This window comes from Sander vitreus, chromosome 5, assembly GCF_031162955.1.
Source record: "Sander vitreus isolate 19-12246 chromosome 5, sanVit1, whole genome shotgun sequence".
NCBI classification, from domain to species: Eukaryota; Metazoa; Chordata; class Actinopteri; order Perciformes; family Percidae; genus Sander; species Sander vitreus.
Window position 1 is genome coordinate 8,608,467 of NC_135859.1, and position 27,975 is coordinate 8,636,441.

Genomic DNA, 27,975 nt, shown 5'->3' on the forward strand with positions numbered 1-27,975 from the left:
AAAAAACAAGTCTTGTACCTACAAACTAATTTTGTGTAAAATGTGTTATTCTGGATCAGGGCATTGTCTAAATGCCTGGGAAAGAAAGTAAATGTGACCCAAACTTCCCACTGATCACACAAATAATTGTGTGAGGATGTTAGGGTAAATGTTCTACAGTACATCAAACAAAGAATGTGACAGTAAACAGTTGGGCAAAGGTTTAGGAAGAGTATTAATTAAGCATTCTGTTTTAAATCAGATGTGGCTCATTATTTACGGTTTGGTTCACCTTTGTATGCACTTTGATGATAGCTTGCAGACAGGCACAACCTCCTACGACCAGAGACGGTGGAGAGTCTCTTCTACCTGTACAGGTTCACCAAGGACCAAAAGTACCAGGAATGGGGCTGGAAGATTCTCCAAAACTTCAACAAGTACACCAAGGTCAGTAAAATGAAGGCCACTGATCTGTCCAAATCAAATGATGTATTAGGTGGCCCTCTGTAGAACAAAGTCATATCAGCTGCCCGGGGACCACTCACATGATAAGGGTTGGTAATACCTGTTAATTTATATTACACAGCCACATTCAGCATACACACCGTGGAAAATATATTAAAGAGCATAAGTAAGGACAATTGCATATGGAAAATTGGAAGGAAACTAGTATGTAGCCAATCACACACTTACTAATTAAACCACCTTAAAAACCTTGTTTACATCGGTAATCTGGTCCAAAGAAAAAACGGTTAAAAATTGTAAGAACAAATTATCTCCAATGTACTTCCTCACAAATATCCCTCCCTCTTAAAGAATGTGTAAGTTATATTTGTAATTGTTTTTAACTGCTCTTTAACATTTTATGTAAAGCACTTTGAATTGCCATGTTGCTGAAATGTGCTATACAAATAAAGCTGCCTTGCCTAAGTTATTTAAAGTCAGTTTATTCCAAATCATTTCAACTGTGGTTGTTCTCATTTACATCTTAAGTGTCAGTAAACGACTAACATTTTTTCAACACTGATGGTAATTAGGGTTTAGTAAATAACCCATTTTATTTTCTAAAATACAGCGAATAAATTGTGTGAATGTGGACTAATCCCTGTGTCTTTCCTCTCAGGTTTCCTCCGGTGGCTACACCTCCATCAATAACGTGCGTGACCCGGACTACCCAAGCCCCCGAGACAAGATGGAGAGCTTCTTCTTGGGAGAGACCCTGAAATATCTGTACCTCCTCTTCTCAGACGATCCCAACCTCATCAGCCTAGACCAGTATGTCTTCAACACTGAAGCTCATCCACTGCCTATATGGCCCTCAAACTGAATGACACACACAGGAATTCAAATGGTAGATGCAAAACTGCATTTATAAACACAAACATCTCAGGGTTGGTCTAACGCCAAGATAATTCCTACGTCTTTTGTCTCTGAATGTTGTCGAAACAACAACAACCCTGAACACAGACCACAAATGGAAAAAATAAAAAGACTCCTTTTTACAGATTAAATCAATTGTTTGCTATGATCTTATATATGCTAATTTATTCTGGAGAAGCAGTGGAAGGTTTCTGCCCTCCTGACCACCCATCAGCATTAAAGACAAACCTGATTGTGACTTGAATCAAAGGTGTCTTAATCACGTTACCAGGATGGGAAGAAGTGTCGGGCTGGACTGATACAGGTGTTTGGGAGCTGATACTGATATTTTCAGTTTCAGACTGCTCATGGCTTATATTTTGCTAACAGTTGTGCACATTCTATTTCTAACAAAAATGATAATTTTATGTCAAAGAAAAAATCCCCAAAACGTTTTGTCTTTTTTTTTCTCCTTGCATTACATCCTTATTAAAGTGGAAACTGTTTTTTAAGCCATTATGAAACAAAGCCTGTATCTGCCGGGGGCTGATGTCTTACCGAACAGTGCTGGGAGTGACAGCAGGCTGGTTGCTTTTGTAGCATAATGTTCCCTGACAGCAGCCACCAGCTGTCTGAACTGAAGCAACTCCCTGCCTACTGCACCTACAACTGTTGCAGCTACACGAGAAGCTCAACTCCTCATCACACTGTGTGTAATATAGTCATGAAGTGCTCTGGCTAGAACAATCCTCAGATGTCCGCCATCCTTTGCTTGAAAACAGGAAATAAAGCCAAACCTCCTGACAGGGCTTGAGCTTGCCCTCGGCCCATGTATTTGCTGTCCCATGCTGTATTCATGCCATACAGGAAATCTGACTTGAGAAAATTTACTATATCATGATAAATAGATTTGGTCTATATCGCCTTCTCCTTATTATTTCTGCTTTGCTCCTGTCTTTCTCGTTGCATTGCTTTAATTGAAAACTTGAAAATATGTGATTAATAAACTCTCACAATCCTACAGAAAACTGAAGTCTGGCATATATGGTCTTTAAACCTTCAGAATGTTCCCGTTTATTTCTATGACATGAATGCAGCATCACGCTCTACTCAGTACCGACTTTGGTCCGATTCCAGTTGTTGCCAAGCAGCAGATTTATTTATGAACTGTGGAGCTTTTGTTTTATGTTAACAGCAATGGGTTCTTGGCATCAATGTTAAAAAAAAATTGTGCTGAGCAGCTGCACTTTTCACTGATTTTCCATTTCTTTCTTCCTTTGTCATTATCCTTGTTAAGGTGATGTTTGTCTTTCGAGTGAGAGAAATGTTGAGATTTTAAATATGAATGTAGCATACTATATTGATTTGTAGTGTATATTGAAAGGTATAATTGAAGCTATGTTAATACAGTAGCTCTCCTTGTGCATCTTTGTAATAGCAGCTTCTGATAAGCTTGCAGTCGTTCCTGTAAATATTACTAGTTTACATCATAGCTCTACTTGCATTTGTTGATTTCAAGAACTTTATGAATTTGTATTGAGACCAAACTCATTTTGTATATTCTGTCATTTTTTCTTTAGTGTTGTATGGTTTCCTTGGTGTTTCACATGTGCCTTCAATGTTGCTTCATACAACATTTTAAAACACAATCGTTAACTGGCTGTAAATGTCCATTTCTATACATTCAAGCTATTTCTTACATGTACATGCTTTGCTGGTCTGCTACAGTATATAGTCATTGTGATCACTGCGGATATGACTATTTTTTACAATGAAACAATAAAATAAGGATTTATATTTTTCCAGCAGTCCTTCAAAGCAATCAGGTTTAGATAATGCTAATCTCTACCAGTGTGTGTATTTAAATCCTGCCTGCAAGGGCTCTGTGTGACCTCTTCCTGGATGTATTTCAGCATAATTCCTGAGCCAAAGATATGCTGAAAATATAATCAACCCTGGTGGTTGATATTGTTTGGGGATGTAACGATGAAAAGACATTTCTCCAAAGCCACCGCTTTTGGGAAAAACTGACAAAGGAGATATTTTTAGTGCAGAATGCTTTTAATAGAAGGCTACACACATCACAATACAGACATGTTATCTAGATTTTTTTTATTTATTTGAAACATACTAAATTAATTGTCACATGGTGCATAATAAACGCTGGATCGGCTTTAATTTTGTAAACATTTAGAAATTAAAAAGATTTTATTGAACAGAAACTGAATATTTGTGTTTATCATTGACTCATGAAAAAAAGCAGGTCTGCAGTGATGTAGTCATGGGCGTTACATCTGGTTTACATGTTGTTTTTCATATCCTGGAATAGAAACACACAGAACACAGCGAGATCAGTGGAGCACGATGCAGAGGATAGAGTTCAAATAAATGAAGTGATCTCTAAGGAGCGGAAATGTGTGGTGGGGTAACTAGTCACACCTGACATCTGTCATATTGTGAATTAATGTAATTTAGCTTTTTACTATCCCCCTCAAATAATACTCCAGTCACATGCAGCTCATGCATTGATCTGTATCCCTTTTATCCAAATTATCAAAACACAGTGGAAGCAATAATAAACTGTATTTGGATTGACTCCATGGATTTTCTAACCAAAGGCCTGGAGGTGTTTGTTTCTGGGGCCCTTTTACACAACAATGATGAGGATTTGACATGGTCTTGTGTCCATTTCGACTCATATATCTGACCCAAATCCACATTATAGTAATACTGAAAGTATACACTGTAGAGTTAAAATAAGTCAATCAAGAAAATTAAGCAGCAACAATTGACAATTGAATAATTGTTTAGGTAATTTTTCTAAGCCAAAATGTCAAGTTCTGTTGGTTCCAGTTTCTCAACTGTGAATAGATACTGGTTAGTCTTTCATGATTGTAATACAAATATTGGATTTCGCTGTGACGAAATTGTTATGAATATTGTTCTATGTTATCTGTCAAACTGCAACTTTGTAATGCTATTGCCTATTTAGCATTTGGAAACATGATGAAGAGCAGGCAAAATGTCACTAATTCTTTTAAGATTTTCCTGGAGCTGTCTCACTAGTGTCCATGATCAGTTTTGATTTCCCTCAGCTGTGAGCAGCTCCTCCATTCATGCTGTGCTTTGAATTAACATTAATTCCACACAATTCTGGTTCTTTTCCAGGGTGAACACACTATATATTTTATAGCCACTTAGTATGCATAATGGAATTGAGACATGGAGGTGGACTCACTGACTCCAATATTTTCTATACAACAAGTGAACTTGAATTTTGCTAAAGTGGTCTTAGAAATGACTAGTTCGTTCAAATAGAAATGGAAATAATGTACGCATCAAAATAAATGGTCAAACTATCGAGAGAGTGAAGCACACTACATTTCTGGGGGTACATATTGATGAATTCTTAAACTTTAAGACTCATATTGATGCACTGATGAAAAAATTGTCTAAATAATGTTGGCTTATTTTTCACGTTGAGGTTTTCTTCCATTTAAAGCACTTTTAACCTTACACAAGACTTTATGGGAGCTACATCTAAATTATTGCAATATCATTTGGTCCAATACTTTTCCCAGTTATCTTATGAAATTACAGTTATTACAGAAGAAAGTTATACGTGCTATATCATGGTCAAATGTAAATGCTCCCACTGACCCTCTTTTCCACAGCTACAGTCTTCTGAAGCTTGCTGAATGTAATATATTTTCCAATGCCTGTATAATGTATAATGTTGTAAATATGCATCCTCATTCCAATCTACTCTCCCTCACATACATATAGGACAAGCAAAAAGCATCGCATTAATGGTAAAAAAAACTGAAACTGAAATGCACAAGCTTCAGTGTGGTGTGCAGAGGGCCACAGGTTTGGAATGAGGTTGAATACACTATAAAAGTGTCTTTGTGTGATTTCTGTTTGCTTTGATTTCCTCAAGACCGCAGAGCTTGGGGGATGGGAGAGGCTTTTTGTTCTTGTTCAATTTGTGTTTATCTGTTCTGTGCAGCATCTGCTATTTCCGGTCACACGTGTAATTTGTTTTGTATGTCTGAAGGTGCCAATCAGTGTTGGGTGTAACGTAACGTGTTACAGTAACGTAACTACTAGTGTAACGCGCTACTACCGTTTATATACTGTCTATGGCTACTACTGAAAATTTGGTAACAAAACGTAGTTCCTTTTTCAATTTGGCGCAACGTTACTTTTCCCAGGGACAGATTTGACAGCGACACTGCCTTCTCAGCTGCATGCTCACAAGCTCCACACGGGACGTGACAGAGGCTGGTAGCAGAGCAATCATCAGAATCAGAATCAGAAAAGCTTTATTGCCAAGTACGTTTTTTACACATACAAGGAATTTGTTTTGGTGTTGTAGGTGCATGTCACACATTCTCTCAAATAAATTAAACAAACAGGTTAAACAGAACAAACAATATAAGTATAAATATATGTGTGTGTATATATATATATATATATATATATATATATATATATATATATTAGGACTGTCAATCGATTAAAAAATGTAATCTAATTAATTACATACTCTGTGATTAATTAATCGAAATTAATCGCATACATAATTAACGGTGCCTGAACCGATACTTTTTAAGAAAGTAAAAAAAGAAAAAAAAAGGGTACTAAACAACTTGTTTATTGCTAAGGCCATATGGTCAATTAAATGATTTAATAATAATAATAATGTATAACAATAACAATAACTTATTTCACTAGTAAATTGCTGTTGAACGACAAAAACAACAACCAGATAGGAAAAGGACATATACAATAACTTCAAATGCACCACGAGGCTGTAGTTTACCAGTTTCATTGAACGCACCGGCTGTGTTATTTCTCCAACGGCAGCTGCACATTGTTACATCCCGGTGTTGAATCCTCTACAGTAAAACACAGTCAAACTTTACACCATTTAGCGTTAGCTGTCAGCATTTTAACCGTGTTTAATCCAGCTACTAGCTAGCAGTAGGCTAACGTTAGCTGCTGTTGAGTATTGTGTTAACTAGCGTCACATGCAGCGGGGTTTGTGTTTCCTGTAACATCTGTTTCAGAGCATCAGAGAGAAGCGCAGACATATCAGTGGCACCAGATTTTTCGTTTGTATGCAAACGTCAATATGGAATGGATTAATCTGCGTTCATTTTTTTAACGCGTTATTTTTTCTCAGATTAATTAATCGAAATTAACGCTTTATTTTATTTTACTTTAAAATAACGCGTGTAAATAACACACACACACACACACAGAATGTATTAAAAATAAGAGCGTAAGAATTAAGTAATGGCAGATTAAGTACAGTGGCATGTAGAGCCAGAGGTGGGGTGTGGAGAGAGTCAGGGTGGCTTCCAGGCCTTGTTAATAAGGCTAGTGGCAGAGGGGAAAAAACAAAACTGTCCTTGTGACGTGAGGTTTTGGTCTTGATGGACCTCAGCCTCCTGCCAGAGGGGAGTGGCTCAAAGAGTTTGTTGCCGGGGTGGGAGGGGTCAGCCACAATCTTTCCACCACGCTTCAGAGTCCTGGTGGCGTAAAGGTCCTGGAGCGGCGGCAGGCAAGCGAGAAGCAGCCAAAAGCTAACTTCTGAGAGCGTTTTAAGCTTCGTGGCTTTTTGCTGGATGGCGCTCTGAGCCAGGCAGACACAAAGCTGACAACCTTACAGATGGATGCGGTGGAGATGGCCTCATACATACACGCAGCGGACCGCTGTGAACTTGTGTCGGTTGCACAGACATGCAAGGATTTCCTGAAAAGAGGCTGCATTTGTCTACGACAATGCACGGACCATCGTGGCTGGGCGACTGGTACAAGTCGATACAGACGTTACATAGTATACACTAACACCGTGTAACGCCGATGACCTGCTGATGTGCATTCAACCCAACTCTGAGTAGAGAATCCAGTCTGCAGTGTAGTTCAGACACTTCACTGATAAACCATAGATTGGCTTTATGGTCAAAGATAGTTTTTGTATAATTAACTTCAGTCTCTGCCAAAGACGGCTGCTTTTAAAAGTAACGTAAAAGTAACGACTAACGTAAAAAGTTACTTTCCATAGGGGGTAACTAAGTAAAGTAACAGATTACTTTTTTAAGAAGTAACGAGTATCTGGGAGTGTCTGGGCCCCTTTACACAAGCTTTAAATAGCTTACCAGGGTGTCCCATTTCACACATCTGCATTATGTCTTATGATTGTATTTGTCTTTTAACTTTTGTGAATAAATTGAAACTTATTGACCTTATTGAACCTTATAGTTATTTAAAAGGAAATAACTTTTTTCATAATTCCAGTCACATGTCAGTCACTGACACATACTCTGAACCTGTGCTTTAAAGTGACTGTTGTAATTTGGTCCGCTCCATCTTCACCCACTGTGCGATGAGGTCTGCTTCTGTCTTCCTGGCACTGATTACTGATACTGGATCAGCATCATTAGATCCTCTGCATAAAACAACAGATAAACGTCATAGATTTAGCTTTGAGTTAAAAAAGAAGAGTCAAGCATGCCTATCCAGGTGCCAACCGCTTGCTGTACCTCAGATCCAGATGATGGGCTCCTCCAGAAATGTTGACAGCTATCAATGATGAGCTCAAGGACTTGCGCACCTAAAAAGCAGAGAGCTGATTGACTCACACTGAACAATGACTTCACAGTTCGCTGAAGTGTGCTCACTTGGTTTAATCTCTTACCCCTCCATTGGCCCATGGGTCCAGATCTCCATTGGAGAAAATTATGTTGCTGGCTGTGGAGAGGGCTGAACACAAGGGGAGGGCCCATTAGAAACAATAACACTGGTGGAGACATATGGAATTACTCAGGAACTAAGTTTCATTCCAAAATTGGAAATTCCAACAACAAAAAGCATTTATGGCAACTGTCTGTCACTGCCCTTATACAAGGTAAGTCAATGTCTCTGTCCACTGAGATAAAAATCCAGGAATTTTCTATGACCAAAACTAACCACAAGTGCTTTCATGACCTAAAACGGTTTGTTATTCGTTTATGTTTTCTTATGGGCTGAATCGTTCAGTTTCCACTGCACTTAAAGTCCCCTCCAGACATGATGTTACAGTAAGATGATACAAATACTCTCGCTTGGAATAATTTCTTATCTTATAAGTTCTTTTTTCCACAAAAAAAGGTTAATTACCTTGTTAAAAATTCTTTAAACTATGCTTCTCCCTCATTGAAAAATCCAGAAAAAAAGAATTATGTTAAAGCGTAACTCTCGCCAAAATGCAACCTAGGGTCTTTTTGTGAATGTACCCGAGTAAAACTTTCGTTTAAAAGCATATTTAAGACGGAATCGCCACTTTTAAGATTTACCGTATTTTTGTTTTTCGGTCAAATGGCCTTTTGAATGGGAGTGCTAGGGGCACTTTTATGCTAGTCAAAAACAATCGATTTCCGAATGCAACATAACAGGGAGGAGAGTAAAGATGGAAAGCTCCTAAAGCTTAGTTCCATATAAATGCACGGATTATTTCTTGTTTTGTCGTTATTGAAAAATAATATTGAACTGGTAGTTGAAAAAGGAGCCTCATATGGAGTCCGTTCATTCGCATTCGGATATCGACTCGTTTTGACTGCCGAGGTGGTAGCGGCCGGAAACAACAAGACCTATGGTGAAATGTTTTTTTTAGTAAACTCTGGGTACACAAACAATGTTGTCAATGCTTTCGTTAAGGTGTAGAGCCCCTGGTGATACTTTGAGCAAAGTTTCATGTTGTGTCCAGCCTTCTTAGTGTTTTAAAAATAGCTATTTTGAGGCTAGCATAAAAGTGCCCCTAGCACTCCCATTCAAAAGGCCATTTGACCGAAAAACGAAACTACGGTAAATCTTAAAAGTGGCGATTCCGTCCTAAATATGCTTTTAAACGAAAGTTTGACTCGGGTACATTCACAAAAAGACCATAGGTTGCATTTTGGCGAGAGTTACGCTTTAATTTAAAAGTTCAACTGCCACAATTCACCACCGTCTTCGGACACAAGTTGTTGATGGTAATGCAAGTGGTTGATTCTACTCATTTGTTCTTTATCTGAAAATAAAAATCAACAAAACATCTGAGCTCTACTGAGAAATGTAGTTACACAAGCCACATAATGGCCGCATTAACCAGGCTGAGCTCTGATAAACTGCCACATGTTTGCAATCTCAACAGGGACTTGGGCACTGTAGCAGTTACAAAGAAATACTTTACATGAAAATACCATAAGTGTGGGTATTGGGACCGATCCAATGTATCACTTATACTTTCTAGATTACACCTCTAGATACTATGATATATCAGGACAGTCTGGTGCGTCTATTAGTATTCATTGCTCACCGTCACCCCAGAACTGGGTTTTGAGCCAGTCTGGTCGTGGAACCACAGCCCAGCGTTTGGAGCAGTAAAGCTTGCGATCTGTCTCAGTGAAGGCCATGGGAGGAAACATGTCTGTCACATTGTTGCTCTCGTAGCACAGATTAATCTCGGTGCACGCCTGCAACCAGAAGCAGGGGAAGTGTTAGTATGATTACAGTTTGAAGTTTAAACACCATAGATGAATCGGATATTTAATTTGTCCTAATGCAATTCTGACCATTAAAAATGGAAATACAAATAATCTGTATTATTGTAACTTTTTTTTTAAACATACTGACACTTCATATACATATCACATATGTATACACATATCCGTCTAGGTGTTTTAGGTAAGGTTAGCCTTTTGATAGGGTCAGTACTGACACGTCATATGAGGGGACGTGGTTGTTGATCTGATTTAACCCAGCCCAACTGCAGGGTGTGTGGGATTCATTCAGGAAGAAAAAAAGGAGAAGCTGGAGGTTTCAAGCGGCGAGTCACACAAGAGCTGCAAACCACACGCTGGGAGAAAGACACTATTTGAAAGATGTTTCGTTTTCCCCACAACACAACTTTTCATAAATACACCTTTTAAAACTGAACTACAACACGGGGAGCAGGCTCGCCGTCGGGTGCGATCTCGTCACCGAAGCTAGCAGCCATCTTTCGTCTGTGAATTGAAGCTGCGGCTGGGTGAATCAGTTTAACACAGCACAACAATAAAAATGTTTATGCCAAAAATAACGCCAAATATCCATTGCGTTTCCCTCAGATTCGGCACATTGTTTTCTTTAGTCTACCAGTTACAAACACAACAACACGCTAGTGTGCTGACGGTGTCGGTGTTGTGTTTTTAGCTGAGTTGAACCAGACAATATTCAGTTAAAACAGATAAGTGATGCTGTTTTGCCCTCATTGTTCTCTGTGAAGTTTGATGTGTGATGTAAATGTAGTATTTTATGTGGAGTGAGCAATGCGCCAAAGTCCATTTAAAAAAAATTATAATTTTAAATGCTACATTGCTTGTAACCAGCTATAAAATCGATGAATTTTCTTTGTGCTGTACAGTGGATCTAATTCATGTCGATGTTCATAAAGAGTGGTTCATTAGGAAAAAAGTAACTGATAAATACTTAAAGAAACTTTAACGTGTTAAAAATTGACAATAGAATTTGGTGTGGTGGCTTTTTGATCAGGTTGCATACACATTCTAAATGTTGTGCTGTGTGTTGGTGGCTGTTGGAGTACCTGATAGTCCCAGGCCAGGCTGTCGAGACCCAGTCCACAACCGGTGGGATCGGCACACTCCAAATACAGATTGTACAGGTCAAAACAGGTCAGCAACCCGGTAGAGTTGTAAAAAATCCCTGCAGGATAGGATTATGTACCATCAACTACTGACAGGAGTTACAGACTTCAATCAAGGTTATTTGAATTTTATAATGGGAAAGTTTCTTATGCGTTTATCATACTGTACAATATCAAGTTTAAAGCTAAATAAAAGCCTTTTTCGATTCAGTTCCATTATTAATTGTTGATGATGATTTATTATAATATTATTATTACATGTTAATTTCTTTTTAGGTTCAAAGAGATTCTGGATTCTTCTCCAGGAGGAATTCTGTGATATCATGGGGAGCTAACAGACAGACCAACTCAAACTCAATGTTTCACAATCACCAGTCCACCAGAGAGAAACCAGGACAACAGAGCACACTAGTTTCAAACAGAATGTACAAACTTCTGGCTGTGAGCTTGTGAACGCTAATACAGGACATATTTTTCGGAACGATTGCTAGTGATTGAATACTCTCAGAACAATAGACATTTGCAAGTGTATTGTTAAATAAAGATATGAAGCTGACCACTGCCCTCTGGTCTCTGCTGACATGAAATATATCTGATTGCCAACAGAAGAGCTTACTTCCAAACTCTACCCTAGTATCTAAAATACATACAATCAAGTCTGAAACAAAGTGGCATGGTTTTAGATTTCAGTTACCCACTATTAGAAAGATGAACAATTCTTTATCATTTTGTGCTAATAACCATTTTGTAAGAGCTACATTCTAAGCTGCTTTGAGACACAGTGTACATTTATTTTACCTGCAGTGTTCCTGAGGTTGGAGAGCAGGTCAGATCCACTCAGCATGGTTTCACAAGCCACCTGAAAAAAAGTAGCTTCAGCCTTTATCTGGAAAAGATCTCACCTGACTCATGTCATTCTTGTCATACTTGCTAATTTATTTTCATGTGACATGTCTATATTTATATTCATGTTACAGATATTTATATTATCGGGAGAAAAAAAGAAACTATATTGGACACTATAAAATATAGACTAAGTAAGTGGCCTTAAGTGACTAAAACATACTAGGATTTTAAAGACAGAAACAATATCAATATTTGAGAGTTTCAAAAAAATCTGACAATGATATATTAGTCAAATATGCATTGTTTAAACACATAAGGATCCCTTATATTTTGTCTATAAATAATTGTGTCTAGGATATGTACTGATTGGGACATTTTATAGTGTAAAATAAAGGTGTCAGTGCTCTCTGGGAGAGATGCCTGGGCACTGCCAAGGTGCTCTTGAGCAAGACACCAAATCCACTCAGGGCGCCTGTCCAGCAGTCGCAGCCCACTCACTCTGACGTCTCTCCATTTGTGCATGTATAGGACCTGAACATGTGTGTGTATTTCAGGCCTGTGTGTAGCGTGTTCTAACAACAAAGTTGAAATTGTAATTTCAATAAAAATCATTAAATATTATACTTGTTTTTTTTGTGGCCGGGTTGGCTCAGTTGGTAGAGCAGGCACACATATATTTAGAGGTTTATGCCTCGATGCAGAGATCCAGGGTTCGATTCCGACCTGTGACAATTTCCTGCATGTCTTCCCCCTCTCTCTCCCCTTTCTCACCTGTCCTGTCCATTAAAGGCGGAAAAGCCCCAAAAAATGATCTTTAAAAAAAAAAAATACATGTATAATGTATATCAAATGTATAATATATTATACATTTTAAACAGCAGTTGTTAACAGCTGGTTTACGTATTATACAACTTATAAAAAAGTGATGTTGCTCACACATAGGTGGCATTTTACTGACTACTGATTTGCAGTTACCTTGACAGGGTTTGCAGGCATACTACCCATGAAGTGAGTGCTGTAGGGGTAATCCAGCATGGCCATCATAGTGAAGGCATTCCTCAGCAGGCCGTTCAGATGGTGGATGTCCTGAGCAGATGATGGAGGCTTACAAAGGGAGAATTCTGACTGGATGCGTCTGTAATCTGGTAACAACAACAGTAGTGGATTTAGATTCCTTATTCGGAAAATGTGCATCCTTGGACAGGGTGGCCTCCGATATTTAAAAGATATGTATATGTATATATTAGGGCTGTCAGCATTAACGCGTTAATCGAGATGCGATTAAGGGCTGACGCGATGCGATTAATTTTTTTTAATCGCATGCCGGCATTTATTAATTTATTTTACACTTCACTCGGCTTTGCGTCGTGCCTAACAGGCGACTATTTTGACCCTTTGCAGCACTGTTACTTATCATCAAGCTGCCACTTCCTCGTAACACATCCTGCTGCTGCAGGAATTGACATATGGCTGCAGGCATGATGGAGAAAGACAGCAGCAATGAAATCCTGAATGGCGCTTAACTCCCGGACGGCTTGTAGACGAGTCAAAAGCCATGTGCACATTGTGTAAAGCTGAATTAAAAATCACCGAAGCACGTCAAGCTTGAGCTACTGCCTACGGAGCTAAGCATAGTAGTACAGTTAACGTGATGCTACCAGCTAGCATGCTACCCACTCAGGCAAAGCACTATTTTGGAGAGTGCTACTTGCCGACCTGTGGATGAAACCAAATCCCAAAAAATTACTACAGCTCTTGTGAAACGGGTGGCAACTAACTGCAGATCTGTCAGCATCGTAGAGGACTCGGGTCTTAAAGACGTACTATGGTTGGCATGTTCTGACCTGTCTCGTTGCCGTCGAGGGGGACAGTAGTTTTCACGAATACACAGCCTGTATGACACGGAGAAAGCAGCCACAGTGGAACTGCTGCAAGGTGCTGCAAACGCTGTCTCATTAACCGGTGATCACTGGACGTCAGTGAGTAATCAACATTATTTAGGAGTTACTAAACACTATATTGACTCTAGTAAGGATAGGGATTTTTAGTTTTTTAGGTAGGTACTTGGAGGAATTGTGCAATAATGACAGATTCACACTTTTTTTTTTTTTTTTACAGTAAATAAATAATTACAACTCTTAAAATCAAGTTCATAAAGTAACTTTCTTTGCATTCATTTGATTCCCAATCAAGATACACTGGTAAAAATTGCTTTTGATTGTTAATATGTACTTAAAAACTGTTTTGCAAAAACTGAAATGCAAAATAATAGAATTTTAATTTTAAAATAATTTTAAAACTATAGAAATTCAGCGATTAAAAAAAATAATCGTTTGACAGCCCTAGTGTGTGTGTGTGTATATATATATATATATATATATATATATATATGTATGTATGTATGTTTGCTATCTTTGAACAATTGTGCACAACCTTTAATTTTAATAGCTCAGATTTTTTTTCAGACCGATACTTTCAGTTATAATTTTCCCAATTTCTGCAAATCCCACCTACTAACATCTCATTCTTGAGGCTAAAACTCTATCCAGGGGCTACATTTCCTATTTCTATAATCTTCTCTCTCCCTCTACTGACTCTCTGGTTAACAAACTGAGGCCTGGCTGGTAGGAGGAATTGCAGATTGTTCTGTCAGATGACTTTTAGGGGAAAAGCTTTGCAAATAGTGAATTCTTCCTCCAGCTGTGTTAGGCTTAGTCTCATACAATTTCAAGTATTACATAAGATTCACTATAGCAAAGCCAGGCTTGCCAAGATCTATCCGGCCGGCTCGGCTGTAGTGTTAATTTCGTCAGACGAGACGAGACTAAATATGTTCGTCAACGACCTTTTTTTTCATGACTAAGACGAGACGATGACGAGACTGCACCAAAAAAGCTGACTAAGACTAAATTAACATGCATTATTGTTGACGAAAAAAGATGAGACTAAAATGTTTTGCATAAAATAAAAACTAAGATAAAATTTCTCTTAATTTACGTCTACAATCGTCTCTACTTTTTCATCATGAGATAGAATGTTCTGCTGTTACTAGGGTTGGGTACCGAGACCCGGTGCTAATACGGCACCGACCGGTGCCTTAACAACTGTTATCTACCGGACCAAATAGCAACGCGGATTTCGGTGCCACTTAAATGCCTGCACTTCTCTCTGATGCTCCTAAACGGACGTTAGAAGCAAGTTAACACTACACTAAACAGCAGGTAACATTAGCCTACCGTTAGCTAGCAGCTGGATTAAACACGGTTAAAATGCTGACAGCTAAACGGTGTAAAGTGTGACTGTATTTCACTGTAGAAGATTCCAACACCGGGACGTACGACAGTCTGTAGCTGCCGCTGTCTGAAAAACAACACAGATATTGCGTTCACTTGAAACTCGCCAGCCTTGTGCTGCATTCAAAGTTATTGTAAAATACCCTTTTCCAATCCAGTGATTGTTTTTGTCAAAAACCTGACTAAAAAAAAAAGATATGTGAATGACTAAATATGACTAAAACTAACAAGGACATTTGGCACAAGACTAAATTAAAAATAGGTGACAAAATCAACACTACTCGGATGAGGGAAGCAATAGATGTTCCCAGACCCCTTGTGATCTGACCCACATGTTCTGGTCGTGCCCCAAACTGTCCAACTTCTGGCAGCTATTCTTTGATACAATCTCAAAGGTTTTGGAGTTGAAGATCTGTCCATCTACTCATATAGAGTGGACTTAAGCCAATGTAATCTCTGTGATTGCCCAACGGAAGATCATGAGTCTTTGGGAAGCCACCCTCACCACCACCACTGACACTTTATCTTTTTTTAAAACTCGAGAAAATAAAGTTCACTCTCAGAGGCTCCTCTGATAAATTCTACTCTCATTGGAGGCCTCTGATCCACTTTGTGCTTTCCCCGGGGAGATGTCACTATAGCGGCCTATTCCATGGAGGTAGCCTATTTGGCGTGTCTATATAGGTAGGCCGCTTACGTTGCTATACTTCACTGTCTGCCCGCCATACAAACCCATACAAACCAACGGATATACAGTGGTGTGAAAAAGTGTTTGCCCCCTTCCTCATTTCCTGTTCCTTTGCATGTTTGTCACACTTAAGTGTTTCGGAACATCAAACCAATTTAAACAAAAGTCAAGGACAACACAAGTAAACACAAAATGCAATTTGTAAATGAAGGTGTTTATTATTAAAGGAGAAAAAAAATCCAAACCATCATGGCCCTGTGTGAAAAAGTGATTGCCCCCCTTGTTAAAACATACTATAACTGTGGTTGTCCACACCTGAGTTCAATTTCTCTAGCCACACCCAGGCCTGATTATTGCCACACCTGTTCACAATCAAGGCATCACTTAAATAGGAGCTGCTTGACACAGTAAGGTCCACCAGAAGATCCTTAAAAGCTACACATCATGCCGAGACCCAAAGAAATTCAGGAACAATTGAGAAAGAAAGTAATTGAGATCTATCAGTCTGGAAAGGGTTATAAAGCCATTTCCAAAGCTTTGGGAATCCAGCGAACCACAGTGAGAGCCATTATCCACAAATGGCGAAGACATGGAACAGTGGTGAACCTTCCCAGGAGTGGCCGGCCGCCCAAAATTACCCCCAAGAGCGCAGCGACGACTCATCAAGAGGTCACAAAAGACCCCACAACAACGTCCAAAGAACTGCAGGCCTCACTTGCCTCAGTTAAGGTCAGCGTTCATGCCTCCACCATCAGGAAAAGACTGGGCAAAAATGGCCTGCATGGCAGAGTTCCAAGGAGAAAACCACTGCTGAGCAAAAGAACATCAAAGCTTGTCTCAATTTCTCCAGAACACATCTTGATGATCCCCAAGACTTTTGGGACAACATTCTGTGGACCGATGAGACAAAAGTGGAACTCTTTGGAAGGTGTGTGTCCAAGTATATCTGGCGTAGAAGGAACACTGCATTTCATAAAAAGAACATTATACCAACTGTAAAATATGGTGGTGGTAGTGTGATGGTCTGGGGGCTGTTTTGCTGCTTCAGGACCTGGAAGACTTGCCGTGATAAAAGGAACTATGAATTCTGCTGTCTACCAAGAGATCCTGAAGGAGAATGTCCGACCATCTGTTCGTGTACTCCAGCTGAAACGAACTTGGGTTCTGCAGCAGGACAATGATCCTAAACACACCAGCAAGTCCACCACCGAATGGCTGAAGAAAAAACTAAATGAAGACTTTGGAGTGGCCTAGCCAAAGTCCTGACCTGAATCCTATTGAGATGTTGTGGTATGACCTTAAAAAGGCCGTTCATGCTCGAAAACCCTCTAATGTAACTGAATTAAGACAATTCTGCAAAGATGAGTGGGCCAAAATTCCTCCAGGACGCTGTAAAAGCCTCATTGCACGTTATCGCAAACGCTTGGTTGCAGTTGTTGCTGCTAAGGGTGGCCCAACCAGTTATTAGGTTTAGGGGGCAATCACTTTTTCACACAGGGCCATGATGGTTTGGATTTTTTTTCACCTTTAATAATTAACACCTTCATTTACAAATTGCATTTTGTGTTTACTTGTGTTGTCCTTGACTATTGTTTAAATTGGTTTGATGTTCCGAAACACTTAAGTGTGACAAACATGCAAAGGAACAGGAAATGAGGAAGGGGGCAAACACTTTTTCACACCACTGTATTACAGGTGCATCTGAGCTCCTGCCCCTGTTCTCTTGCTAGCTAATGAATCTGGCGCTGTGTCCTGGGTGTGTACAACCGCTAACTTTGAAGAAAATTCTGTATTTATTTTAGTATTCTAAGTTTTTTCTGTTTGTTTTTTAGTGTGCTAATCTAATTGTTTTAATTGCTGAAAGGAAAAAAAAAAAATATATATATATATACTACCGGTCAAAAGTTTGGGGTCACTTAGAAATTTCCATTCCACTCCATTACAGACAGAATACCAGCTGAACAGAACAGAGAGGTGAAGAGGAGAGGGCTGAGACAAGGCCTTACTCAGAAGATCCATCTGACTGGCCACCACCACACCAGATTGGGGACTCATTTAGGCAGCGTACGGTTGAGAATGGCCCACAGAAATGTCCTGATGGGCCGTATCCAAGATCAGACAAGAGTAGAAGGTGTTTTTCCAAAGCATACTGTTTTCATTCAATGTCGTACTCCAAAAGTACGAATAAAGTGTATTGTTTTGCATGTAAGCTTTTTGGTGGCGATAGAGTTGTTGACACACGCTTTGTGGTGGGGTACAATAACTAGCAGTGTCTTTCAAAAACGCTGCAGCACCAAGAAACCAGTGGTTATCACATAATGCTTATCTGTTGTGGAAAGAATTAGCATCCCGCTTACGCCTTGGTAAAACTATTGACAGAACATTGCAAAGAGCCATAGATGCTGAAAAGGCTCACTGGAGAAGTGTGTTAATGAGAGTGATCGACTGCATACTCTTCCTTGCAGAAAGGAACTTGCCACTGAGGGGGAAGAATGCTAAGTTAGGAGATCCTAAAAATGGAAATTTCCTGGGTGTCTTTGAGGTCATAGCACAATATGATGTCACACTAGCAGAGCATCTTAGAAAGGTAGCCTCTAAAGAAACCACAGGATATCTTTCCTGGTGCACTCAAAATTAGTTTTTAGATTCAATTTCAGAATGTGTACTTGGTCAAATCTGTGCCCAGGTCAAAGCCTCCAAGTACTTTGCAGTGGAGTTTGATTGCACACCTGACATTTCAAAACAGGAGCAGGCCTCAGTAATAATCCGTTCATACAGATGACAACAAGAATGCCACCATCAATGAGTCTTTTGTTGGCTTCACAGTCGTGAAAGACACAACTGGTAAAGGCCTCACAGAAACACTGACTGGGGTGCTGGATAACCTTGGGTTGGAGTTGGCTAACTGGAAAAGGCCTCACAGAAACACTGACTGGGGTGCTGGATAAACTTGGGTTGGAGTTGGCTAACTGTAGGGGGCAGAGCTCTGACAATGGCTCAAATATGAGGGGTATACACAAGGGTGTGCAAGCATTGGTGCAGCAGAAGCGTCCAGAGGCACTATTTATCCCCTGCTGTAGCCACATGAACCTCCTGTTATGTGATGCTGCGTCATCAAACAGAGTGTGTCTAACCTTTTTTGGCACTCTCCAAAGACTGTACACCATTTTTTGGCTTCGGTGAAGAGGTGGGATATTCTGAAAGAATTTGTGGACATTACACTGAAGCCTCTGAGTGATACCAGGTGGGAAGCAAAAATAGACTGTCAAAGCTTTACATTTCCAGTTAGGGGGGGATTCTTGATGCTTTGGAAAAGCTTGAGGAAGTGGAAAAAGACGGCAAAACTGTCTCAGAGGCAAAGTCGCTCTCTGGCGAGCTTGTCAGCATATAGTTCCTCATGTGTCTCTTGGTTTGGTATGATCTATTGTCAGAGATACCTATGTCAGCAAGGCAATGCAAGCAGTGAACATCTCGATGACCATCAGGCCATTAGAATGATAGATTATCTTAAAGAATTCTTGCGTAAGTATAGAGTGGAGGGCTTTCAAAAATCCCTTGACATTGCACACCGAATAGCCATTGAGATGGATGCTTCCCCTGAGTTTAGAGAGAGACGTTTCAGAAAGCAAAAGAGATTTCATGCTGATGATTCTAGCACTGGCCATTATGAACAGGAACCCGAGACCCATTTTAGGTGCATGGTTTTCAATGTAATTGTTGACACAGTAATTCAGGAGTTGTCTGACAGATTTTGCAATCTTCAGCTTGTGTCCGAAAAGTTTAAGTTCATCTTTAAAATGGAACACATGACAAAAGCTGAGTTGGAGGAATCAGTCTACTTTAATAAATTAAATTTCCTCCTACAGGAGAACCTTGATTTGTTTTTTCAACAGTAGCCCTGAGAGTTTTCCTGACAATGTCTGACAGCTGCCTCTGCGGAGAGATTGTTCAGCAAGCTGAAGCTGATAAAGACAAACCTTCGTTCCATGAGTAATGATCGCTTAACCCAATTAGCAGTAATTTCAATTGAAAACAGTGTGGCACGAACTATTTCATTTGATGCAATACTAGATAAATGGGCAAGTGCAAAGGCACACCATGTTACAATTTAGTAGGAACTAAAGAGCACTCTAGAATCTTTGGTAGCAACATTGTTATATAAGCTACATTATAGTTAACAGAGAGGGTTTTGTTTCTAGGTTTACGTTTGCATTTTAAGGCATTCTGCATTGGTTATGATAGTCAATTTGTAACTGTTAACATTGATTATATATATACACACACACAGCTAGCTATCTCCTTTGTGTTTTCTTGCTGTCGACCATGCACTTCTTGTCCTCCCGGGTCAAAATTGACCCAGTCTGTTTTGCCAGTTTATAAAGCAACCTATTACCACTAGGTGTACACTACTTTTTTTTTTTAATAGATGGTCAGAAAAATGCATTTATATAAAATTATACTGAATTTCTGATTTAAAAAAAGCTGAAATTATGATCGGTTTTGCCCATTTATAATGCATGAAGTATAAATCAGCCAATTCTATTTTACACCTAGAAAACTCCATTCTAGAATAAATTAGAAAAGGCTGATACAGTTGCAAATGTGTCTTAAATTAAGTCAGTGTCACGATCTGTCAAGTGTGTGGCGAGGCTTGGACCCAAATGCAGTTTAGAAGTAATTTATTAAAACAGTCTTACACAAAATGTCAAATCAGGGTTGGGCAGAACAATCAAAAAGGCAGGAAACAAACAAAGACAGGAAGAAAGCTAGACAAGACAAGGGAGACAAGACAGACTACAAAATAAAAACAGGAAACAGAACAGAAAAACAAGACTACCACAATAAGACAGAACAAAATACCAAAACCCTGACAGTACACAAGGGACAGATCCCAGATGTCCCAAAAACAAAAACAACAAAAGTCAAACCAGGGAGGGCGGAGGGGGACCGGAGGAGGGACAAACAGAGGAACCAAAAAAGTCAAAACGGGGCTAGGGAACAGAGAGGGACCCCTCGGGATAAGGAACAGAGAGGCCTCGGGCAACAGGGGGACAGAGAGGCGCAGCGCAGACGGGAGAAGCCTTCAGGCGGCCGGCGACGATATCCCTCAGGCGGCCGTTTGCGAAGGCGAATCCCCCTCGGGAGGCCGTCCAGGTCTGCGGCAAAGGCGAATCCCCCCCTCGGGAGGCCGTCCAGTCTGCGGCAAAGGCGAATCCCCCCCTCGGGAGGCCGTCCAGGTCTGCGGCAAAGGCGAGTCCCCCCTCGGGAGGCCGTCCAGGTCTGCGGCAAAGGCGAATCCCCCCTCGGGAGGCCGTCCAGGTCTGCGGCAAAGGCGAATCCCCCCCTCGGGAGGCCGTCCAGGTCTGCGGCAAAGGCGAATCCCCCCCTCGGGAGGCCGTCCAGGTCTGCGGCAAAGGCGAGTCCCCCCTCGGGAGGCCGTCCAGGTCTGCGGCAAAGGCGAGTCCCCCCTCGGGAGGCCGTCCAGGTCTGCGGCAAAGGCGAATCCCGGGAGGACAGGCAGACCGAGCAGGAGACGGGCGACGGGCCAGCTGGGCTGGAGACTGGCGACGGGCCAGCTGGGCTGGAGACTGGCAAACAGGCAACGGGAACAGAGGTCGACAGGGGTGCCGACAGGGCACGAGTGGGTTTGACTGAAAACAAAAGGGGGACAGGACAAGGGCATAGACTCTGGACGGCCGGACGACAGCTGAGACTCTGGACGGCCGCATGTCAGACCAGGGTCAGGAGGGTTGCACGTCGGCTCGGGAACACAAGGGTTGCACGTCGGCTCGGGAACACAGGTCAGCTCAAGCTTGGGAACACAGATAACACTGGTCAGCTCGGGCTCGGGTCCGCTGGACAGCACAGGCACACAGGTCAGCTCAGGCTCTGGTCCGACAAGAGGTTGATGCAGGGCATGGCGCTGGGTGCCATGTTTTCCCTTCCTCCATCTTCGGCCTCCACGAATCCCAGGAAATATAGCCAGGTGGGTCCCCTCAAAGGACTGCTTGCTGTTGGGGGTGCCCGCTAGACAGGTAGTAGTTGAGCAAACTTGCTCCGGGGAGTTCCGGGGAAGCAGGCGAGGAGGCAGGCTGGGTCAGGAACAGAGAACCAGTAGCTAGGAAGCTAGTAGGCCGAGAAACAGGCAGGCTGGTTGTCTGCTGCACATGAGGCTCCGAAAGGCCGTCAGGATTGGAGACAGAGAGGCAAGTTGGCTGCTGAAACTCTGGAAGGCTGGCTGGCTTGGAGACTGGAAAGCTAAACTCTCTTTCAGTAGCCTGCCAGTGAGCCTCCATGACGCGCCTAGCAAGGGCAGGATCCTCCTCATACAGCCCGGGAAAAAAATTCAATCATGAATTCACCATTAGAGTCCAACGGGTGAATGAGAGGCTCAAAAACTGCTGGGTCCATTTGTGGTCGGATCATTCTGTCACGATCTGTCAAGTGTGTGGCGAGGCTTGAACCCAAATGCAGTTTAGAAGTAATTTATTAAAACACAAAATGTCCTCCGGAAGGTAGCCAGGCAGGAAACAAACGAAACACAGAATCTGACAAACAGAAACAGCACGCAACAAAATACAATGATCCGACAAGAGGCAAAGACAGAACAGGAACTAAATACACCAGGTAACGAGGACTAACACTGGACAGGTGACACAACAGGTGAAACAAATCAGGGTCGGGCAGAACAATCAAAAAGGCGGGAAACAAACAAAGACAGGAAGAAAGCTAGACAAGACAAGGGTGACAAGACAGACTACAAAATAAAAACAGGAAACAGAACATAACAGAAAAACAAGACTACCACAATAAGACAGAACAATACCAAAACCTTGACAGTCAGTGATGAAGGACAATATATAAAGTGCTATACACGTGTTAGTGGTTCTAACAATAGCAGACTGGTCAGGCACAAATACACCTTTAATTATTTTAGTTGATTTATTTCTTTTAGTATTCTTTAACAAAGGACCATGTATGTTCCTCTTCCATGTGTATTTAATTTGGCAGTCTTAGCACACAAAGTGTGTTCTCTCCAGTGAACTGGGACTGTCATTTGGGAGGATGGAACAATTATTATAGATTTTTATAATTGTACAATCCTCCCTAATTATAGTCTTAGTTCACTGGACCAGTAACTATATAGTTGAGGCTACTGTACATACTGGACATTCATGTAACAATAGGGAGAGGACACCTCAATGGTTTTTGACCTTATATTTTGCTGGGGGAAACAGATGACAGCGGCCGTGTTTCTTTTTACAAATAATGTGTTTCATGTTGTCATAATTCCATATGAAGCTGCTGCTCACTCTGTATAAAGAATACACAATGCGTATTCTCCATTTTAGCATCAGTAAATCTGTGATCGACCTTGTGGTCTGTTAAGGAAAGCCGTGAACGTGCATCTATCCAAATTACTTCAGCCTGGCTCGATCTAGTCGCTCCTCCTCAGCCTGGCTTGGCCTTCGTGCAACGCACCAAGCCAGGCTGCACAGATTAGACTGAGTCAAGCCTCGCTTTATCGGTTATCCTGGATTTATAAGTTCTACTTTTGTGCAATACCCCCCTGGTCTGCTTTGCTTGTTCATAAAGCATAGACAATTATAATTTATCTCAATTCTGTGTTACCACTTTGATCCAACTTCATTCCAACTCATCACAACTAGTTTTACACTTATTTTTTCCATTCATGGTCAACAGACCTCCTTTACATGAAATTATACCTAATTTCTGAGTAAAATGAGGATCATCAATCATTAGTTGTGGATTAATGGCTGGTATGTGACAATTATTAGCCAGGATATCCCCAGGTCAAAATAAACTGATGCAATTGTATTCACAAACAACGGCGAGCTAACAAAAAGGACAAAACTAATTTACGGAAAATTGTCCCCATTTAGGAAAAGACACATCAATGGTGTTATAACAACAAGTTTAGAAAGCTGTAGTTTGAAGTTGTGTCTGTGTGTGTGTGTGTGTGTGTGTGTGTGTGTGTGTGTGTGTGTGTGTGTGTGTGTGTGTGTGTGTGAAAACGGGTCAGATTTGAACTGAAGACAACACAAGGGATATCAGGGCTCTACATTAACTTTTAAAAGTGGTTGCTTGGCAACCAGGCATGAGGTTTTGGCTACCAAAGCCAACCAAATGGTTGCCATCATTAATGGCCTGTTTATTGCAGGTACGTTGTGCACGATCGTCAGATTAATTTTCTGTTTCTCTTTTGAAGATTCCAGAGTAGGCCTAACGTTATTGGTATTTAGCCTCCCATGCCAGCACGAAGCTTTTTCTTTGGGGTTGAGCTTCGAAATTGTTACTGCATACCCCTCTGACACTGGGTAGTTGCGCCCCTGATTATCACACGGATTTACCTTGATGTTCGGCTAATTCTTTCAGCTGACGGAATGCTCCCCTCACAGCATCTCTGCATTCAGGGCCAAAGCTCTCAAAATCCTTTGAAAGAGTAACAAAAGGTAATTTTCCAAACTGCACAAGTGTGTGTAAATCCAAACATTATTTTCTATTGGGATTCCAAAACAAACAAAATGAATCAAATATTTTGGAACCTTTGGGTGACAACAAAAAAGGGGGCATCCATGCACTTACAGCTGTAACATCTCTGAAAAACTGCCTGGAGTCTCCCAGCCCAGCAGTGGACAGTATGGGGGCGCTGGCAGCCAGCGCTCCAGCCACAATGTTTGGATACTTGAGTCTCATGTAGACCGACAGCATTCCACCATAACTGCAAGAAGAGATGATATAGTCGAACAGTGAGACAAGAGGAGCAAACACTTGTGTCATGTCTAAAATGAATTTAGTAATAACTGGGTTAGTGCCAATTTGTCCAACTATACTCGGATATCTGAAAGAAAAAGGGAATCTTGTCATTGAGCCATATTCATTCATAAAAGTAAAAGCACAAGTACAAAAAGGCTCAGATCACCCTCTTAACCTGACACTGCAGCTCTTGTAGATCTGGCATCTGATTTCCAAACACAGTTCAACCTGGATGTACAGGTATTTGTGGGATTATTAGATTATTATTATTATGAGTATATAAAAGTTTTCAGAACAGAAGTTTGGTTGGAAGGATATTCTTGCAAAACTGTGCAGATCACTGGTGGCCTGTTAAACTATGATGGGTGTGAAAATGATGTTTGATTTTCTGACATTTTATCAACCAAATGATTAATTGAGGAAATGATCAGCAGATTCATCAATAAGGAAAATGATAATTAGTTGCACCTCTAGTAGAAACTATATTCAGATAATAATTATCTGCCCAAACGGCAAATGTGGTCTCTATTAAGCATGGTCAAATAAGGTCTATCACCCTTTGGGTCCATTACAAATGTACACCAGTTGTCAGATTATTAGGTACAGCTACTCTAGGTAAAACACTTTCACTTTTTTAAGAGGGCAATAAAAACAAATTTATTTTTAATTATTCATTCAGAAAAACAAGGTACAACTAAGCAATTTTTAAATTAACAACAAACTGTAAAAGTCTATGCCACAGAAAAGGTAAAACTCCGGCAACACTTGTTGTTGTTGTAGTAGTAGTTGTTGTTGTTGTTGTTGTTGTTGTTGTTGTTGTTGTTGTTGTTGTTGTTGTTGTTGTACATCCTCTCCTTAAAATTAATTTGTGCACCATGGCCAAAAAAAGATTTGAGGGAAAGTAATACATTGATATCTTTTGGTTTGTGTGTAACATGTCATGCCATTTGCCAAATTAGTAGTGGAGATTTAAAACATTCCCCCTTGAAAATATATCTTTTATTAAGTGATCAAATTATAGATTTTCAAGGGCACACAAAAAGAAAGTCACATATTAAAACAAAGTAAACAACCAGTGTCAGACAGATCACTTCTATAAGGAATGAAAATGTCTGAGGAGTTAACTTGTGACAACAAGTCACACAAGTGGATGACATTTAAAACAGTGTCGGTCAGATGGATCCTATACCTGCCACCAAACACGATGACAGGACAGTCTGTGGCTGCCAGCTGCTGTTTCAGCTCAATGATCATGACAGCATAGTCAGCGAGGGCTTGCTCCACTGTCAGCAGGCCGATCTGCGGGATGTTGAAGGAGTCTTTGTCAAACGGCAGAGATTTGCCATAATACCTCTATAAACAGGGAGAAGAGGACAAAGGTGTTTAAGCTTATAAGACATTCAAAACAAATTAAGACAGTGTTAAAACTGCAGTATAGCCCAGCTCCAATGTAGGAAATCATGCACCCTTATTGAGGAAGTGATACAAACTCTTTCATTGTCATCAGTATTATGCAACACTGTTAAGGGCACTTAAACTACTTTCTGGCTTCTAGTCACATAACTGCATATTTCATCATCCAGTATTGTATTTCTGATTGAACAGTTAGGTGACTAACTGCCCTTTCTATGTTGGTAATAATCTAAGAGAGAACATGCAGTACAAAGAAACCTGCCAAACCAATAAGACTGCATGTAAACAATAAGTCTGGTGATATTATATATTTTTCTTATTTTCAACAAATCCCATGTGCAGAGCCAAGCCAATAATGAATGTATTATAATGTACTAACAAGTATTGTGTGTGTGTGTCTCAAAGCCTGATATATCTTCTTCTTCTGTGCCATGGAGCTCCAACTAAGCACATCGATGAGCTACACTGTTGCACTGGGTGACATGTTCCTTCATTACTATGAACACACACACTGTAGTTTATTTTGACTCAATCCCACATACACTGTCATGCTACCACCCACGAATACTCACTAGAGCTCTAAATGTGGGTTATTCCGCTGCCAAAAATAGTCCATTTGGGGCTGAGAGCCACAGACAGTAGGGAAGTATTGAAAAACAATGTGACACATTGTTGATTTTGGTGTTTTCATTGGATTTGTTGACAAAAAAAATTGGAATAATGCTAGCTTTATCCTTTATGTAGAGCTGTGTATCATGATGTTTTTCAGTATTAGTTCTGATACAATACTCAAGTTTTGTAGTAAAACCAACTTGCTTTTGTAGTAAGACCAACTAGCAACTCATGCTTTTCTTACATGTTCAGCAAATATGACCAAGGCACTGTGCTGAGCAGCTAACTCTGTGATGAATCCAGAGTTGGATGCAAACTCCCAGATGTTTCCCTCATTGCCAGTGTAGAAGAAAATAGGACCATAGCCTTTCTTCCAGTACTTATCTAAAAGGAGAGGAGACAGAACACAATGAGCCAACTGCTCATATAGACATAGTTGCTGCATTTAAAGTAAGATATTGGTTTCACCTGTGATCAGGTAACGCTGATTGAATGTGCCGTTCCCCATGGTGTTAAAGTTGAAGTGGTCCTGAGTCTGGCTGAAATACTTCTCTGTGAACTGAGGTTCTGTCTTGAATCCATGATGTTTTATTGACTATGAAAATGAATAACGTTACAGCGCATATATTATACTCAATTACTCTGTTACTAGCGCAGTGCCTGTTCAAAACACGCCTGTTTGGAACATGCCAATTGCTTACGTTTGTAACTTATATGCTGAATATTCTAAGTTTGTTAAGGTTCTAAGTCATTTTCAGTCAGGCCGAGAATGACGAATAAGCACGAGACTTTTGAATGACGTTTTCTCCAAAGCGGAACTGAGGTTTCAGAAAAACTAACAAACAACAAACATTGAAAACTAAAACGTTACCTGGAAAGAACTGTAGGGCAGGCCATGCAGCACCTCGACAGAAAACAGGGTCGCCGTTACAGTGAAAAGTGCTAATATCTTACTCATATTCCAAGAATAACGTTTCAAATAAAGCACAGACGACTACCAACGCGCCTGCGCGTATCGCATGTGTCACATGACACACTTACATTATGCCCTATGTTGCGTTTGAGTGCGTCTCGTAAGATCTAAAATTCTTTTTAGTTTTCTAAGCAGGTGAAATAATATCAGAAAAGAGAACACGAGGAAAGCAAAACGTATGTAATTAATACAAATAAAAAAGGAAACAACTAAAGGTGAAAATACAAAAATGCTAGAATACCATTTACTGAGAATGCCACACAAACACACTCTAATGTAGCCTACCTTTTACAAACTACCATTTACTATATCAAAACGTTGTGGTTTAGACACAAATTTTGATTTATGCAGTGTTTTTGAATTT

The 27,975-nt window shown here is 40.4% G+C and overlaps 2 protein-coding genes across 4 annotated transcripts in view; one reads left to right on the forward strand and one right to left on the reverse strand.

Moving 5' to 3' along the window:
- man1b1b (mannosidase, alpha, class 1B, member 1b) overlaps positions 1-3,560 on the forward strand; it is a 26,653-nt gene extending 23,093 nt beyond the window's left edge. For all 3 annotated transcript variants that reach the window (XM_078250317.1, XM_078250318.1, XM_078250319.1), the window contains exons 13-14: positions 295-426; positions 1,103-3,560. In XM_078250317.1, the coding sequence (XP_078106443.1) occupies positions 295-426; positions 1,103-1,306 (336 nt within the window). In that variant the 3' untranslated portion in view covers positions 1,307-3,560. The remainder of the gene's footprint in view (positions 1-294; positions 427-1,102) is intronic.
- Positions 3,381-27,668, reverse strand: dpp7 (dipeptidyl-peptidase 7). Its single transcript, XM_078250320.1, has 14 exons — positions 27,510-27,668; positions 27,107-27,233; positions 26,883-27,022; positions 25,803-25,966; positions 24,443-24,578; positions 24,208-24,289; positions 12,830-12,996; positions 11,807-11,867; positions 10,949-11,067; positions 9,683-9,839; positions 8,045-8,109; positions 7,890-7,960; positions 7,670-7,795; positions 3,381-3,658 (listed from the first exon to the last, which is right to left on the reverse strand). The coding sequence occupies exons 1-13, from the start codon at positions 27,594-27,596 to the stop codon at positions 7,684-7,686; spliced, it is 1,488 nt and encodes a 495-aa protein (XP_078106446.1). The 5' UTR covers positions 27,597-27,668; the 3' UTR covers positions 3,381-3,658; positions 7,670-7,683.
- Positions 27,669-27,975: the final 307 nt, after the last annotated feature.